Raw genomic sequence first — 16307 nt, forward strand, 5'->3', positions numbered from 1 at the left:
TATTATTCAACTCGATCTTTGAAGCTGTCTTGATATAAATCACTGGTTAATGAGCACCCCTTATCATTAAAGCTTCATACTGGCCTGGGGCTGTGTGACAGATTGAATGTCGACACTGGGCCAGGGAACATAAATGAGTGGTTCAAGGTAATCGCATTTTTGGCATTGTAGATATAGAAAATGGGGGAGCAAGGCAAAAGGTGACAAATCACATAAATCCGGTCCTTTTTTTTTCTTTACACACACTGAGCAGGGCAGCAAATCAGACAAAGTCTACTCATATAATTCCAATTTTCATATATCACACATTTAAGATGGCAACTCCTATATCTGTCATACTCATGTTTAACCTTTGTTAAGCTTTAAAACGGTGTCAGAATTTAATAGTGAATTATCAGCATTTAAGGTAAATCCGTTCCTGTGCTCCAACAGATCACAGCTCCTGTTGCCATTTATCCTAAAGGTCTCTGCATTCATGATGTTATCTTATTTCCCAGGGGACTGTTCATAGCCCCTGTAACTATGCGCTTGTGTATACAGCGATACACAGACACACACGTGTGCACATAGATACAGGCTAAACACACACTAGTGCTCTGATCAGTTCTACCACAAACTGTCCACATCACATATGTGCTGCCCTGATGTTGAGAACATCATCCCACCTGCCAGGGCATTGACCTCCTTATCAATAGAGCATGCAGATAAAAACAACAACAACAACATGATTTTAAATGCAGCAAAATGAACCTTACTCAAAGAAGAGTGTGGTCCGCTCCAGATGTATTTTTGTGAAATGATTGTTTGACATTTTGTGCTGATTCTTCCAGGAAAAGTGCTCCGTTATGATTGACAGGATAAATAACAGACAGGACCTGTTGCAGGGATTTATCTCTCTGTTGCTGACTGTGAATAAATGCATTAGATTCGTCTTGCTCCTTCTCTTGTCCTAGTCTGACCCTCACTGCGAATGTGAGGAGGGGAGACAAGGTTTTGAAAATCTTGATTTTCTCTTCTATTTTCAAGAACAAAGAAATATAGATTTATCTGGACATACATTTTCTTGAGCCTGAAATCAGGCTGTTTTTTTTTAGAGGCTCAGTTTTATTTTTTCTCCCTCACATATTTACCCGTAAATACTGCTGTTTTCCTAATCCCCGTAATTATTACTCACTAACAGCAGTCAAGGTCAATTGCTCTTCTCCTGGCTGTATACTAAGCAGTTACTGCACTTCTTCTGGCTCTATTCAGAGCTGTAACTCTCTATGACCCAGTGTTAACAAGCAGGTAATTTGCCAAACAACTCCCAAATCCCTCCCCTGTGGAGGTTCATTAAATTTGCATGTTCTCCAAGAGCCTTTTTTTCAATTAATTAATTTAGCGGTGGGGGGAGGGAGTAATGTGATTCCACGAAGTCAGTCACATGTTCTCAGGCCATGATGATGAAAATATCCAGGCTTGGTTGGAATCAGGGAAACCTACTTTACATTTCATTAGAGCTCCTGAACAGTGATTTTCTGGAGACATCTGAAGCAGTGGATTCTGCCTCTCCTGTCTTTACTTCTCCATCTTCCTGCCTATCAATAATTTTGCCCACTGTCTTGATTGTGGTGCCGTAACCACAGCTGGTCCTCAAAATGATAAATCAACCAGTTAGGCTGATCAACCAGGGCTAGATCCAAACGCACCAAAGCAGTGCTGGAGTCTGGAACCCAACCCCATGAAAACCCCTCATATTAATCATGATTACTAACAGCCCTAGTGAGCTGGGAGAGAAAATTAGCTTTTAATTGGGATTTAAAGAGAATGGGATAAGAGAGTAATCTAACCAGGGAAGAAGAGTGAAGGGGTGTGTGTGTGTGCGTGTGTGTGTTCTCTACCCTCAGACGTAATCGTTTGTTTGGAGAGAGAAAGCCACTTTTTTCACCAGCCTTAAAAGCCATTAGAAACTTACAAGAGTCTGGTTGTATGGTGAGTTTTCAGTTTATATTTCTGTTGGCTTTAGTGTAGATCAGCCATCAGTGTTCCCCACTCTGTGTGTGTGTATGTTGGGGGGGGGGTATGCACGTATGTGTGGCTAGCAGGGAGCTGTCAAGTTTGCTCCTGGGGGGATACTTATGGCCGACAGCAACATGTAATCTAACATGGAAGACATGCTTGGTAATTACCCACTCCAGGCCCTTTTGGGAACCCAGTGAGTGACAGCCTGTCCATCTGCATACATGTTAAAGCTCATGTATGGTGGCTTAGAGGTGTGTGTGTGTGTGTGTGTGTGTGTGTGTGTGTGTGTGTGGACTGGATCTCTACCTTTGCTACAGTATTTGACAGCGGATTGTGGACACTGGAAGATAAGGCCATCTAACCCCCACCTCTGTTTTCTCTGACCAAAGCCCAGCCTTCCCTTCCCCCCTTATTTATCCATCTCTCTCTCTCCTTCTCTTTCCAAGTCCTCCACTCTTCATGTTCCTCAGTCCCCCTCTCTTACCCATATCTGATTTGTTCTTCCAGAATAATGAGGGGAAAGAGGATGACACTTATTTTCACAAGACGAACGATCCCTCGTTTAAATCAGAGGAGGGAGAAGGAGGGAAAAACGCCACCACATTAAGGCCCTTAATTACTCCCCCCAACGAAAGTCAAATTAACATTTAGATGTTCAATAAATGTTTTGTGTGTGTCAGTGCTGTTCTGTGTGTGTGTGGCTCCCAGAATGGAGATGCTAATGAGAGACACACGCTGAGGAGCTGCTGGAGTGTGACGGCAGGACAGACGCTGGTGTTGCGCTGTGCTGATCACACACTCTGTGTCCCAGAGTAAATTCCCTCTCCTGGCTACTCTTTTAATGGCATACATGTTATTAAGTCACACATAGCCAGACCGTTCACTCATACACACATTGTCAAGGAAGAAGCACTCTTCCCTCTCAGTATCTCTCTTCTGTCATGTGTTTGGCCTTTGTATTTATTGAAGGGAAAGAAAACTCCATTAAACAGATGAGTGCTTGTGGAGTTTTCAGGAGACACTTTGAAAGCATTTTCTTTAAAACATACTATACAGATTTCAAAATCAAGGTACTCACACTTAAATATTCACATTTTGTGTTAGTTTATGCTTCTACTCCACTGTGGTTCAAAGGCAAATATTTTTTCTCTTTCCTCCTACTTTATATATTAGTCAGTGGTTTTGTAGATTAAGATTTTACCATGAAAACGAAAGCATTCAAAATATACAATGCATTGTTTTAGATTAAACTACCCAACATTATAACAAAATAATTAAACGTAGCTCCACCTCAACATTAAAACGCTTCTTACACAGTTATAGAAATAATATGTAATAAAAATTGTATAAAAATAAAACTTTGTCAGTGACTTTTGATGCTGTTTATTTTTAGTTAGAATAATTTTGTACTTGACTGTAGGTCTTTTATTGTGGAACATTTTGCATTGTAAGCATCTGAATAAAGATTCCACTGCTCTCAGCATCACAGGGCATTTTTCTCCTACCTAGCACGGTAAGGGCTACTATCGCAGACTTATGTGTGTGGGGTAAGATGTATTACTTGGTAGACCCCTAGTCCACCTAGCAGAATCAGTTTAGAGAACTTGAGCTGAGACTGTGTTTAATAAATATTTAAGGGCCTTGTTCCTACATCCTTACCTGCTGTTCGTTACACACCATCTTTTATTTATAAATACCAAACTCAAATTAGTTTTCACACAATTCTGAAATATGAGCGTAATTAAATATGTTTTCTCCCCAGCTCTGCACAGGCACAAGAGCTCTTTACTAATTAATGAGGGGCCTATTCATTATTCATGAGCTGAGTTGAACATGTAAATGCCTTGGCACCCATAAATGGTCTGAGTCTGCGTGGTGAGCCAGGGAAGGGTTGATTTTGGGAGGCGAGGGGCAAAAATCAAAAGGGATAGCACTGAAGGAAGGAGGAAAGAGTCTAAAATGGATGCAGGGCTCACTGACTCAGAAACTCACTATATCCTCTCATCCACTGTCTGTACAGCATGTTTGACTGGGTGTGGGACATCAGCACATAAAAATGTCTGGATCTCTTCCATAGGAATACTGAGAATACCCTGAACACTGACACAAAAGCGTGAGGCGTATCTTTACATGACAAAGTCCAAAAAAAAAAGACTTCGTATGTCTACAAGTTAAGGGATTTTCTCACTGTACGTGAGTGGCAGACATACAGTAGTTCTGTTTCAGTGTGAGGTTGCTCAGATTTACAATCTATAGATGATGCTCATAACTAATTCCAAAACCAAATTTCAACATTAAAATGTTGTCCGAGTGCCAGGCAGATGAGAGGAGACTCCGACTGCTCTTGGTGGTAAGTAATGCAAGCAGTCAGTGAGGAAATGTGTCATGGCTGTGGTATTTATCCTCTTTGATTTTCACCACAATCCCACAGTTTTCTCTCTGTGTACTATGTTAGGAAAATACTGGTTGTATTGTAGAAGCAGAACTTTTCTTCATAACGACACTAAGTGAAAACTTTATTTACTTGAGTGGCTTTGTTGGTCTGCATTGTTCTGCTATTGTTCTGTACACGAGAGTGGATCCCGGGGCTACAGTGGAGTATGTCTATGTAAAAGATCCTACTGCACTCCAAGCCATTTCACCCTTCTACTGTAGATTTTTCCAAGATCTCTTTATTTTCAAATGAATGATGCATTTCCTGGCCACTGGATAGAATTCGTACTGTATTACAGCCCATACATATTTAGTAGCACCCAATATACAGTTAGATTTACACTGGCATGCAAGAATGCAATATGGTAGTCCAGGGAACTGATGACACTGGAAGATATTATTATCCTATCTGTAAATATTATCCACCATAGCCACAGAGGAGCTTGGTTTTGATAATGCCATTTTAATATGGTTCAGACATTGTTTCTCGTTGTTTTTACCTCAGTGTCTCATCATAATAAACTTCATAAAATGTCCTTTTTTTTAGGTAGGATGCTTGAACACATTTTTGTTTAGTGGGAAATGATGCCACCTGCACTGGATTAATCTTCATATATTCAAGACAAACCAGTTAACTGTCCTGGTGGAGCTGTTTATGTTAATATTCATTCTCTCCTGATTTCTCTCGTTTTCTCTCAGAGCCACAGCAACACATCGAGGACAGATCATTTTCAAGGATGCTCTGGCCCAGCAGCTCTGTGAGCAAGGAGGTGGGTAGCAGGGACAACGTGCATGTACCTCTCTTCCCCCTGTATGACACAAATATATTGCACTTGTAGACAGATATATTCATACCCCCACTAATATACATATATGTTCAAGACCACATGTACACCAACACATATACATAATGTACCCCTTCTCGCCTCCTATTACTGTCTATCATGCACACACAGAATGTGGATGACATTCTGTGCGTGCATGTGGATGACACAATATAGTTGATATGCTGCTTCTTCGTGACAGTGGCACTGCAGCACTTCCTGGCTCTCCTTCTGCCTAATGATGCAGCCAGAGTTGGAGATATTTGGATGTCCTATATTGCCAGCTTAATTTCAGCTTATGCTAAACTCACCCAAACCCCCCTTCTCTCTCTCTGCCGGAGATTTACGCTTTATGGGCGACACTTCTTACATCCACTTTCTGTGACAGCCTTAAGTAGCTATTGACAGTGCAGTCCCACTCCGTATGCTGAGTGTGTATAATTGCTTGTTTACAGGAAAGAAGCCTCCTCTTCAGTTAAGAACTCCTTGTAGATCAAATTTGACTTTAATGCTGAAAGTAGACGAACTCCTGCTGGGGTCTGTTTCAGGGGACAAACAAAAAGTTTCAGCTTTGCAGTATACTCAGTCTTTATTACAAAAAAATAATCATTGTGGTGAGTCAGTGAGGACACTTTATTAGAAGTGTGTCCCCTAGCAGGTCATTGGAGAATCTACCAACAGTTGTAACACATGCCAGGCAGAGTGTTTTTATGGCTCCATGCCACTTGGAAAAGATGGAGCAAAAGCCTTCAGCTGTGTCTGGAAGAGTGACAGACAGAGAGCAGCGAGGCTCATCTCCCCTGTCTCCTTGCCCGAGAGCTCGTCCTCTCACGACCACTGACACACTGCCCCAGTCTTCTCCCTTTACACATGAATTATCTGCAGCCAACAACAGTCGCTTAGTTGTTCACTGCCAAGGTCCTGCAGTTGTACAACTACTCACAGCAGACAAGCTGGAAATCTGAGATTTAGACCTTACAAGGCCTTGGAGGAGACAAACTGTGGATGTGAGCAGACAGAGAAACTAGAGCTGAGCTAGTGTAAAAGAAACGTGACCTGCCGTGAACATGTACAGGTGCTTTATGGAGGGTATAGAGGGAGGTGAGGGGAGAGAGACAGTGATGACACTGATGAGGGCTACATGCGATAGGGATAGTAAGGAATGTAGAGCTATAAATTATTAGTGTCAGTTGATTGGTGAAGGAGAAATAAGAGAACAGAAGGACAAAGATGGTGGGAAGAAGAGATAGTGTTAATGAGGAAGTTGAAGGTCATGAATTGCAAGTGATTTGAGTGTTGGGTAGTGATAATGTGGTAATTAAGCACCATTACTGAAAAAGTGGGGAAAGAGGAGATGTGATGGCCAATAATGAAGCCAATAATGCAACAGTTTCCACTGCCAAACTGAAAATCTGACTTTCAAATGAGAAATGAGCATGCCATGGACAACAGAGGGCAAAAGAAGACTGAGGAGAGATGAGAGAACGGAGGGAACTGAAACAGAAATGGGTCTGATCATGTTTGGTCTCTTGTGGATTATCTGACAAACATCGCTTTTCTCTGCTTTGCTTTCTAACGCATCATAGTCAGTTCCTCTTCCTCTTTCCCAATCAAGACCTGCAACTTCAAAAGAGCTGTGCAGGTTTAAAAAAAATCACGAATTACTGAAATTTGCAAGGCTCCTAACATAAAAAATACAACTCGAGAACAACTTTTACATTGAACAGATTGTTCTGTGTGGACATCTACTGTGTAAAGAAGTTTGATAATGCAGAAACCAACTCAGGAAGCAATGCTAAAGTGATCTGTACATAAATTGTGCTTATTGTCTCAGTTCCCTTTCAGCAGTCCAGCCTGCTCTGAGCAAAGTTACTCCAAATCTAGGCATTAGAATAAAAGATATGGGGCCAGCTCAAGCCACTTCAAGAGGTGATTCTTAAGAAGCTTTGAAGAGCTGGAGAAATGAAAGCTATCTAAAGCAGGGTTATGATCCAGAGGAGAGGGAGGGAAGAAGGAAAGGAGAAAGGAAAGGATGGAGGGAGAGCGACGGAGGGCCGGCTGCTCAAATACAAAGGCAGAAAGGGGTGATCAGTTAAGGCGAAAACCTTAAGAGTAAGTGGGCACATTAACCAGGGAATTAGAAAAAGAAGGTAACACTGGAGTGTGATTTTGAGCTTAGAATGATAAGGAGATCAAGAGAGGTCATTCAAATACATTCTAAGGCAAATACGTTCTTTGAAGATAAAGAGAAGACATACAGTATAAGCTTTGAACTCACCATGGCAGCTCTGACATGTAGCACTTTGCTTCCCAGTACGGTAATAGAAATCCTTCCTACAAGTTCATTGAAACAGGTGTTTGTTTAATATTTTCACTCTGGCGCCCCTAAAAGCCTGCTGAGACATATTGGTTGGACTTGTGTGTTTGTGCTTTTATGTATGTCTAAAATAATCTAACAGTGCTTCTGCACCCCATCCCTGCCTCTCCCAGCCTCTCTTCAGTTTGATCTACACCCCATTACTGCATCCAACAACTAGCACAGGAAATCAGCACATTTTGTTATTTGTAGATTCAGAAGACAGAAGTAATGGCATTCTGAAAAATACTGCTGTAACAGAATGAAATGCACAGTATAACAGAGTAGCCTGTGGGACCATACAGCACACTGAGGTTTTGTTTGGACAGACTCCTGGAGATACCTTGAAGCATGACACAGCAAAATGCAAATTCCCACGACTGTTTTAAATGACTACAGTTATAAGAACAGACAGGTAGGGGGATGAAACAGGAGTGCCTTTCCTCTCCTACTAAGTTTCCATAAAAAGACTTTTTAAGCCCAGATGAGAGGAGTCAAGGCAGGGGATGAGGAGAGGTAGGGCTGGTCTTGAAAAGGGGGCTCAGTGCTGAAGGTTGGAGTGGCTGTGAGTGTTGAATAGTGCTGAAGGTCATCCATCAGCTCTATCTCCTGACAGAAGAGCCAGCAGTCCTCGCTTTCTGCCCAGCACTGCCAGGTCCCCTCATTTCCAGCTGGGGAATAAATCAGGTCTTTATGGACCTGGCCGAGTGCACTGCACCTCAGATGGGTTATTAAAGGGACATATAACTCAAAGAGGCCACTGCTCCCTGAGGGAAGCCTGATCACATCGCGACAAAGCGGGGATGGGTGACCTCCCCTCTCCCGCCTCCTCGCCACCCCCTAGCCTGCCAGCCAGCTCCCTTCCCTGGCTGAATGACAGCACACCTGCCATCCCTCATCGCTCACCAGCAAGAAACCTTGAGAAGGTGGTCATCTCATCTTTAGCTCTTCCCCTCTTTTATCTCAAATGTCTCCTCTAGCCCTTTTTTCCTTTCCAGTTTTCTTTTCTGTTCTTTTGTCATTAAGATTTTTTTCTAGTTTGTATTTATTTATTTATTTTTTTTGGAGTTACCTTATTCGACCTCAGCGAGCAAAGGGCAATGAGAGTGTATGTGGAAGAATATGTGTGTTGTTTTTCTCAACATTTAACACATTGACAGCCAGGAGATGTTTGCTAAAGGTATGAAAGCCAAAAACTGGGTGTTAACACAGAAACCGGAAAAGAGTGGTGAGTCTGACTTCTTTGATGCCCTCCTCTTCATTTGACTCTGATTATTGTAATGATGCCAATTGAAGCCCACACAAAGACCCAGGTTTTCGCTGAGTGGAGTGAAGTGGCTGATAATCTGACCTTGGACAACCATCTCCTTTTAGTCATTGAAGGAATAAAACAACTGCATTCTGGGTCCTAGTGAGTCACTAATTACAACTATCCGTTAGATAGGAGCAATTTGATTTTAAACACGGTTCACCTTATTAAAGATGTGAGTCAGAGGAAGGGGAAATGGCAAAATGAGAGGAGAACAACTGAGACCGGAAGAGTGGGTACAGTTTACAGATTGGAAGAAAAAGAGGACAGGGGAGATTAGAGCTGGAAGATGGAGAGAAGAGGGGGGTAGATTTAATATGACTTGCCCTGTGCTCTTTGTGCAAAGATGACTGATCTGCCAAAGCTTATACTCATGTAGTCCCCCCTCATATCACCCCATCCCTGCTCATCAGCGTCCTTTTGATTTTAGTCCTGGTGTAGTTTATTGAGAACCCTCTTCTTTTTGTTACTCCTGTTTATATTTGCGCACACGTATAGGTGTGTGTGAGGGGGTGTGCACACAGAAGAGCAATAGCAAAAATGAAGTTAGGCTAGTTGTGGGAGCAAAGCCGCCTGAGTGTATGTATGTGTACATTTCTGTGCGTGCCCCTCCACATGCTTGTGAGTATAAGCCCTGGCCATCGAGATACAGGCATTAGCAGAGATGAGCTGCTAATAGAGGAGGCAGTAATTGAAGTCTTTAAGCAAGTGAGAGGGGATTAATCCAAGGGAAACGAGTGCCACTGTCTGCTCTTGATGTGCAGAGGGTTAGGCAGAGAGAGACGGGGGTGTGTGGGTGGAGGGGTGGGCAGGACAGAGAGATTGTGATAGAAGGAAAATGAGAGAGACAGCAAGAGAGTGTGATGAAGCATGGAGAAAGAAAACTGTAAATGAGGCCTTTCTGGAAGCTTGAAGGGATTATCCACCCCAAAAAAAAGAATCTTCTGGGCCTTTCTCCAACCAAATGGCCTCACTAGAAAGTCTGAGCATGATTTTGAAGGGATGGTTTAAGATAAATCACTCGGGAGAGAAGAATATCAACCAAGAATATTTTTATGTCAGTTTGAGAGGATGAATTACCAGGAATAAAGTTTTAGTTCATGCTCTTTTCAGGTTGAGCATATGTAAGGTGAATATATGTAACCTGAGCCCACAACTGTATGTCTTATTCTTATAAGAATGCTAATAAGCCACAGGAAACATGAGAGAGTTCCACATGCTGAGTGGCCACCCAACTCTGTCACACAGGCAACTTAGACTCCGACTACTACGGTCAGCTTGAAACTTCACCACCACTCAGTGAATGGTAAATCTATTTCTAGGAGCCCAGCATGTGTGAAGAAATGGGTGTGATTTCAAAGTAAAGACTTCCGAAGAGCCATTCCGCTTGTAAGAAATCTTTTTTTCAGTAATCCCTCCTCTCTTGATTCAGGTTCTGTTGTCTTCTGCTTTTTAACTTGCATTTATTTTGTTTTTATTGCTGTGCACATCGGGGGCCATCAGGCAAGAGTTAAATTCCTTGTATTTTTGATAATACTTGGCAATAAAGTTTTTTTATGCTTGTTATGAGGACATTTTAGGTGGACTTTTTCAAATGTAAGTCCCCCACTCAGGGGAAATCTGGGAACTGCTGCTTAAAAGAGGTTTGAAAGGAAGACTTAAATAACTTAAAATGAAACTTTGGAATGAGTCTGCACTTTATTATCTTAGTGCGTCTTATCAGGTGGGCAGACTCTGGATGGAGAATACTGTGGCAGATTATCCTTCTCTTCAGTCTGGAGTCTTAAAACACCCCACCTACCAGAGCTGAGTAAAGAGGCTCAAAGGAAGTGAAGCCTGGCATGTTGACTGAGGTCAACGACTCTGTGACTGATCATAAAATACAGTTAAACGTCCTAATATACATATGTGGATAACAAGAAAAATCAAAGGTGTGCAAACTGCATTCTAATTAATTCTCAGTGGCTGAATCTGAAATATCGTATGAAAGTTTCCTTTACTAGTTAATAAATTGCAGTTTCTTCAAAACTAATAAAAAGTATCTTTGATTTATTAAGTCTTAAAGCTCACTTTGTTCTACATCATCCATCTTTTCAACCACAAAGGTCACATCCACACTGTGCAACTTAATGGCAGGTTGCTAAAACGTGGCTGCAGACTACATTCTACAAAGTGTTCTTGGTAACTTAGAGCTAGAAAAAGAGGCCAGTTGGATTTTCTTTAAATACCCATGCTTCATTCATTATGTCATGATCATCACTACTCACCCTCTATTCACCTCCTTCCTCTTCTCAGAGCCCTGTATCCCTGGGAGTGACTGATGTTGGAGTGTGTTAGCAAGGCAGCGGCCACAGATTACAGCACACAGGCTCCTCTGGGGAAAATTATGGTTAATTGGCATTGAACTGTTAATCATGGCTGCCTGGCCTTTCATTACTGAAAGGAATTAACATCAGCAGTCAGGAGATTGCAGCTTCAGCCAGGCTGGACGCAGGGAACGTTTGTTTCACTCAGACATGATTTTAGGAATGGGCCTATAACTGTGCAGTTACACTTTATACATTCAAGATGTTGCCACTGCTTAACATACAATATCTACACTCTTCTCTGTTTGTTTCAGCTCCAACTGAGTCCCCACTGAGACCTAGTCTTGGTGAGTCTTCATTTCACTGCATGCCGCTGTCTTTTTTTTTTTACTATAATGTTATTATCACATAGGTAATTACAATCATGTTTCATACATATTTTGTCTGTCTGTAATGGTGAATATGTGTATATATAGTGGAGCTCCATGGCAAACATGCTGTGCTACGTGACGACTTTGACTCCACCCTCCAGGGAGAGCTGGACCCCAGCATCTGGTAGGTGAAAAGGTTATGACTGCTATAATCTTAGGGTGCAGTATCTACCTACATCCCCGGCTTTTGTTATAACGTAATCTTAGTTCTCTTCTCTTTGCTTTTCACACCTCCTCTTCTCTTTTCCCCTGTCCACAGGTCTGAGTGCAGTAACTGCGCAGTGGGAGAGCAGTGTGGTGTACTGATGTATGGCAGAGCGGTTACTTTCTGTGAGCCCTTTGGAGAGCGAGAGCTGGTAACTGCCACATCTGACCACACTGTGCATTTTACAGGCCTTTGCCCAATGCATTCAAATGAGCCACACAACCACAAATAAAGTACAGTAATTTTCAGCATATTGGTTGTAACCACAGCAAAATTTCATGTTTAAATATCTCTACTGTATGACAATACACTGTACACTTCTTTGGAAACACAAGGACTGATAGTGTGTCTTGCACACATACACAAATCATTTTATTGGTTTCATTATTTGTTTGTTCTATTTTCATTCTTTGCATCAACCAGTTTCAAAAACTTGTATTTAACTTGTACATATCAGCATTCTTTCAGTCGTCTGCCAACTTTATATCACAGCACCACTTCGGCGTTTATGAATGTTCGCACTGACACGTTTAGCCGACACTAGCTTCTTGTGTTACTGCTGGAGTTGATGAAAAACATGCATAATGTTTACAAGTAACAGTGGAGAAAGCAAAGAGCCAGCACAGGCCTCGATATTATGTGGTGGTCATGCTACAGACGAACATACCGATAATGAAACCTATTCATGTTCTTTCTGTTTTTATACATTTGATTTCAAACTGTTTGTTCTGCTGCAAACGATGAAAGCCTGACAGCTGCACAAAAGTCACCGTTTAGTGCCTCATGATTGTTTTTGCTTCTGTGATAAGCATTTGCTTGGGCTGTCACTGTTCCAAATGCTTGATGGCGCTGCCTGGCAGCCCTTCTGTCTGCATGCACATCCAGAAACACAGAAATATTTACACACTGATAGTTACAATTACAAAGTTGACAACAAGCAGAACATTCATGAGCACACAACAAATCTCTGCTTCTCCACCACCCTCACTCAAATACATTTTATACAAGAGAGTACAGTATATACGAATACAAAATAACTGTCTTCTGTGTTTCCCCAGACCACCGTACCTCTCAACACCAGCACAGCCTCAGTCCTGCAGTTTTCCCTGGGTGAGTATTACATGTCCACACAAATTATAAATAGTACTACAACATTAACATCTTTAATAACAGGTTTTTGCATGAGACCTTTTTAACCCTTTTTATATAACTTAACCCTGCGTGCACCAGTCCTAGCCAGCCAGGACAAGAGATGCCTTTATCAAATGGCATCTTTTGTCTTATTACATCAGTAAACCACTCATATACAGGATATACCTGTGTTTCTTTCTGCCTGTCTTTGTCTCCCGCTTCTCTCTCCCTACCACAACAATGAATGATTTACGTTATTCTGAAAAGACACTCAGAAGGCCATGGCAATTTTTTAAAGGTGTTCTATTTTTCATGTCCATTACATGCATCCTCTAGTTCTCACGGGAACATGACTGGAAGGAAATAGGAGTACATACTGTAACGACAACCTTTCACTCTCTTTTACTTCCTCCTGTTCTTTCTGGCTGTGTTGTGCAGGTCATTAATATGAGTTTGGGTTGCAGTAGTGTTGTATGGAGCAGTGCAAAGTAGTGGTAGGTTAATGCGTGGCCATATTAGGTGAAGATGGAGCAGCATGATGGGACACTGACAAGACATGAACACTGCACACCATCAGGTGGTGTGGTAGGAGGGGGAGAGCAGGGAAGGAGAGAGGAAAGGTGGGTATGTGGGGTTAGTCTGCTTCATCCATTAGCAACCTTTGACCTTCCTTCTCTCAAAGCACCCACTCAAAGCTTCATTTTAAAGGCATAAAAATAATGTGATCCTACATAAACTCTGGAAACAGAAATACGAAAGAATGTGGGCATCATACAGAGATGTGTGAACAGTATCTTGCTGTATTTGGCTATAAAGTCTTTGGTCCTCTAGTACATCAGCAGTTCTCCTCTGATCACTTCTGCCCAACTTCATCATACCACCTCCTAACTTCTCTCAGACCTTTTAAGCTGCTGATCACTGAGTTCTACCATAACACAGTTTAGACATATTGTCTTTCCACTTGGCTAGGGGACGAATGATGGGTCCAGTAAGTGAGAAAGAGGCAACACGTCATGTCTGGCTGCTCCTCAAGACATAAAGAGGATCATTGCTCTGCTGATAAAATTCAACTGAAGAAAAAGGAAAACTAGCTGACGCATTTTTCAGATGTTCCCTCAGTAGAAGTGTGTCAAAAATCACATGCTGTATGTCTGTCCTGTGTGTGTGTATTTATTCCACAGGCTCAGGCTCCTGCCGGTTCAGTTACTCTGACCCCAGCATCGCTGTGTCATACAGCCTAGGTGGTAACACCAACACTTCAGCTGTATGGATCACACTGGAGAAGATCAGGTGTCTTTTTCTCTACTTCTTCCTTTTTCTTCATCTTCATCATCCATCCCACAGTCCTTCCATCTGTAAAGAACACCTGCCCTTTTTCTTTTTTCCTTGTTTACACCACCCCCTTTCAATTTATCATTCCTCTCCTGTTTGTGCCTTGATGATCCCCCTGTTTTTCATCCCTCTATCCCTGTCTCTCTATCTTATTGGCTTTTAGAGAAGCATAATGTAATGATACAGTATCCTAAGTATAATCTTTATTTAGATTAAGTTGTCCATGGTTAAGTAGTCCATGGTTGGCAGTTTTCAGCTTTCTGCATAAAGACGCAACATAAACACAGCCACCACACACAGGTTCAAGTTCCTCATTGTGTATATATTCCTCTTCTGTAGAGCCCCTACCAACAGTAGCACCATCATCCACCTGCTTCCCCTGCCATATCACTCCAGAGCTGATGGCGTTCGTCTTCGCTGGTCTCAAGAGGCCCCCCAAGGCCCTGAGGGCTATCAGTCCTGCTGGGGGCTGGACAACATGCTGCTGGTCAATGCTGCTCACCGAACTCCCCTCATGGAGGATAACCTGGACCCTCCAGACACTGCCAACTGGCTCTTCTTCCCTGGAGCTACCGTCAAGGTACATGATTAACCAGTGGATATTTACATGGACTTTAGACTTTAAACATTTCCCCCATGAAAGGTGTTTTCATTTACAAGTAATTTTCGTAAGACATTACTTTTCAAAAGTGGTTTCATGTATTAACATTTGGGTTCTTATTGATTAGCATGCCTGTCAGTCCGAGGGCAATGCTCTGTATTTTCACGGTGGTGAGGGAGTTGGCCACAGCTTTGCCTCCACCAGAGATGTTGATCTGCACCGGGAGGAGGGAAGGAGCTACTGGGAGGAAGACTTTGAGGGCCCACCATCAAAGTAAGATCAAGATTGTCATAGTTGATTTCATAAACACTTTGATTTGCAGATTTCTTAGGTAAGTGAATAACTTTAATTCTGAAGCACTTTACATAAGCACAGTTACAAAGTGCTTTGTAAGAGCACAGTAAAATACGATGCCATGATGTACATTAAAGCAGTTACAGGGAAAGGTCAGGCTAGACAATAAAAATCTAATATATTGCAAACAAGAAAAACCTCACTGCAGGAATACATTAATAAAATACCAGTCATTCAGATTTACATGTTTTTAAAAGCATTTAAAAATGTGACATGGACTCACTTGACCTGATACTGAGGGGGTGTTTGGTTTAGAGCACTGAAACGAATACAGTAAAACTGTTTGGTTCCCAGACCTGCAGAAATAGTCTGGTGTTAAAGGTTCAAAATATATAACAGCTCTAAACCATTAAGATCTGTAAAAGTAGTCCAAAGAAACAAAATCAAAACCAAAATATCCCAAAAAAACACAATTTTAAATTTGTGTGCAGTCAGTTTGGATGACTAATTTGATTTTAGCACCAGTCTACATATTAGCTGAGAAAAAGACAGTTAACAGAGAGGGGGGATTTTGGTAGGATATCAGAGGTCTGGTGTTTCTCTGTGTGTGCAGATTTGACACCTGTCACTTGTTATATGTCAGGCATGCAACATGCAGTGTTGCATATTTGAATCGAGCTTCACACAGGTGAATATCATGCCTCTGACTGCTGCAGAGTCAGCAGTCCATCTGGTCAGAGTAAACACTCACTAGGGCACCTACTGAACAGCAGAAAGCATGGAAAAACAGTCACAAGCACTGCAAAAGGTAAAGAGATAAAAGAAAGATGATAGAGTGTGTGTGAGTGACTGTCAGAGAGTAATTAACAGGCCTCATGCATCAGGTTTGTTGGTAGGTGGTTGGTACGTTTTTCGATTAATGAGAAGGACCTCAGACATGAATGTGGTTCTAGAGCCACCCTGCACCCTCACACCTTCCTACTGTACATCATGCCATCATGCTGAGTCGCATGCTTGCTCTCACCGATCAGGTGTCGTGAGCTGATGTGTGATGGAGGTAGGGTAGGTGGTAATGGTACACTCC

At 42.0% G+C, this 16307-nt stretch overlaps 1 protein-coding gene across 1 annotated transcript in view; it reads left to right on the forward strand.

Moving 5' to 3' along the window:
* Positions 1-16307, forward strand: part of reln (reelin) — an 88058-nt gene that overhangs the window by 38388 nt on the left and 33363 nt on the right. The window contains 8 exon segments of the mRNA XM_020622808.1: positions 5134-5204; positions 11544-11576; positions 11706-11784; positions 11920-12016; positions 12924-12975; positions 14178-14286; positions 14668-14908; positions 15057-15202. Coding sequence (XP_020478464.1) covers positions 5134-5204; positions 11544-11576; positions 11706-11784; positions 11920-12016; positions 12924-12975; positions 14178-14286; positions 14668-14908; positions 15057-15202 — 828 coding nt within the window.

This window comes from Monopterus albus, unplaced genomic scaffold (genome assembly GCF_001952655.1).
Source record: "Monopterus albus unplaced genomic scaffold, M_albus_1.0 scaffold7.1, whole genome shotgun sequence".
NCBI lineage: Eukaryota > Metazoa > Chordata > Actinopteri > Synbranchiformes > Synbranchidae > Monopterus > Monopterus albus.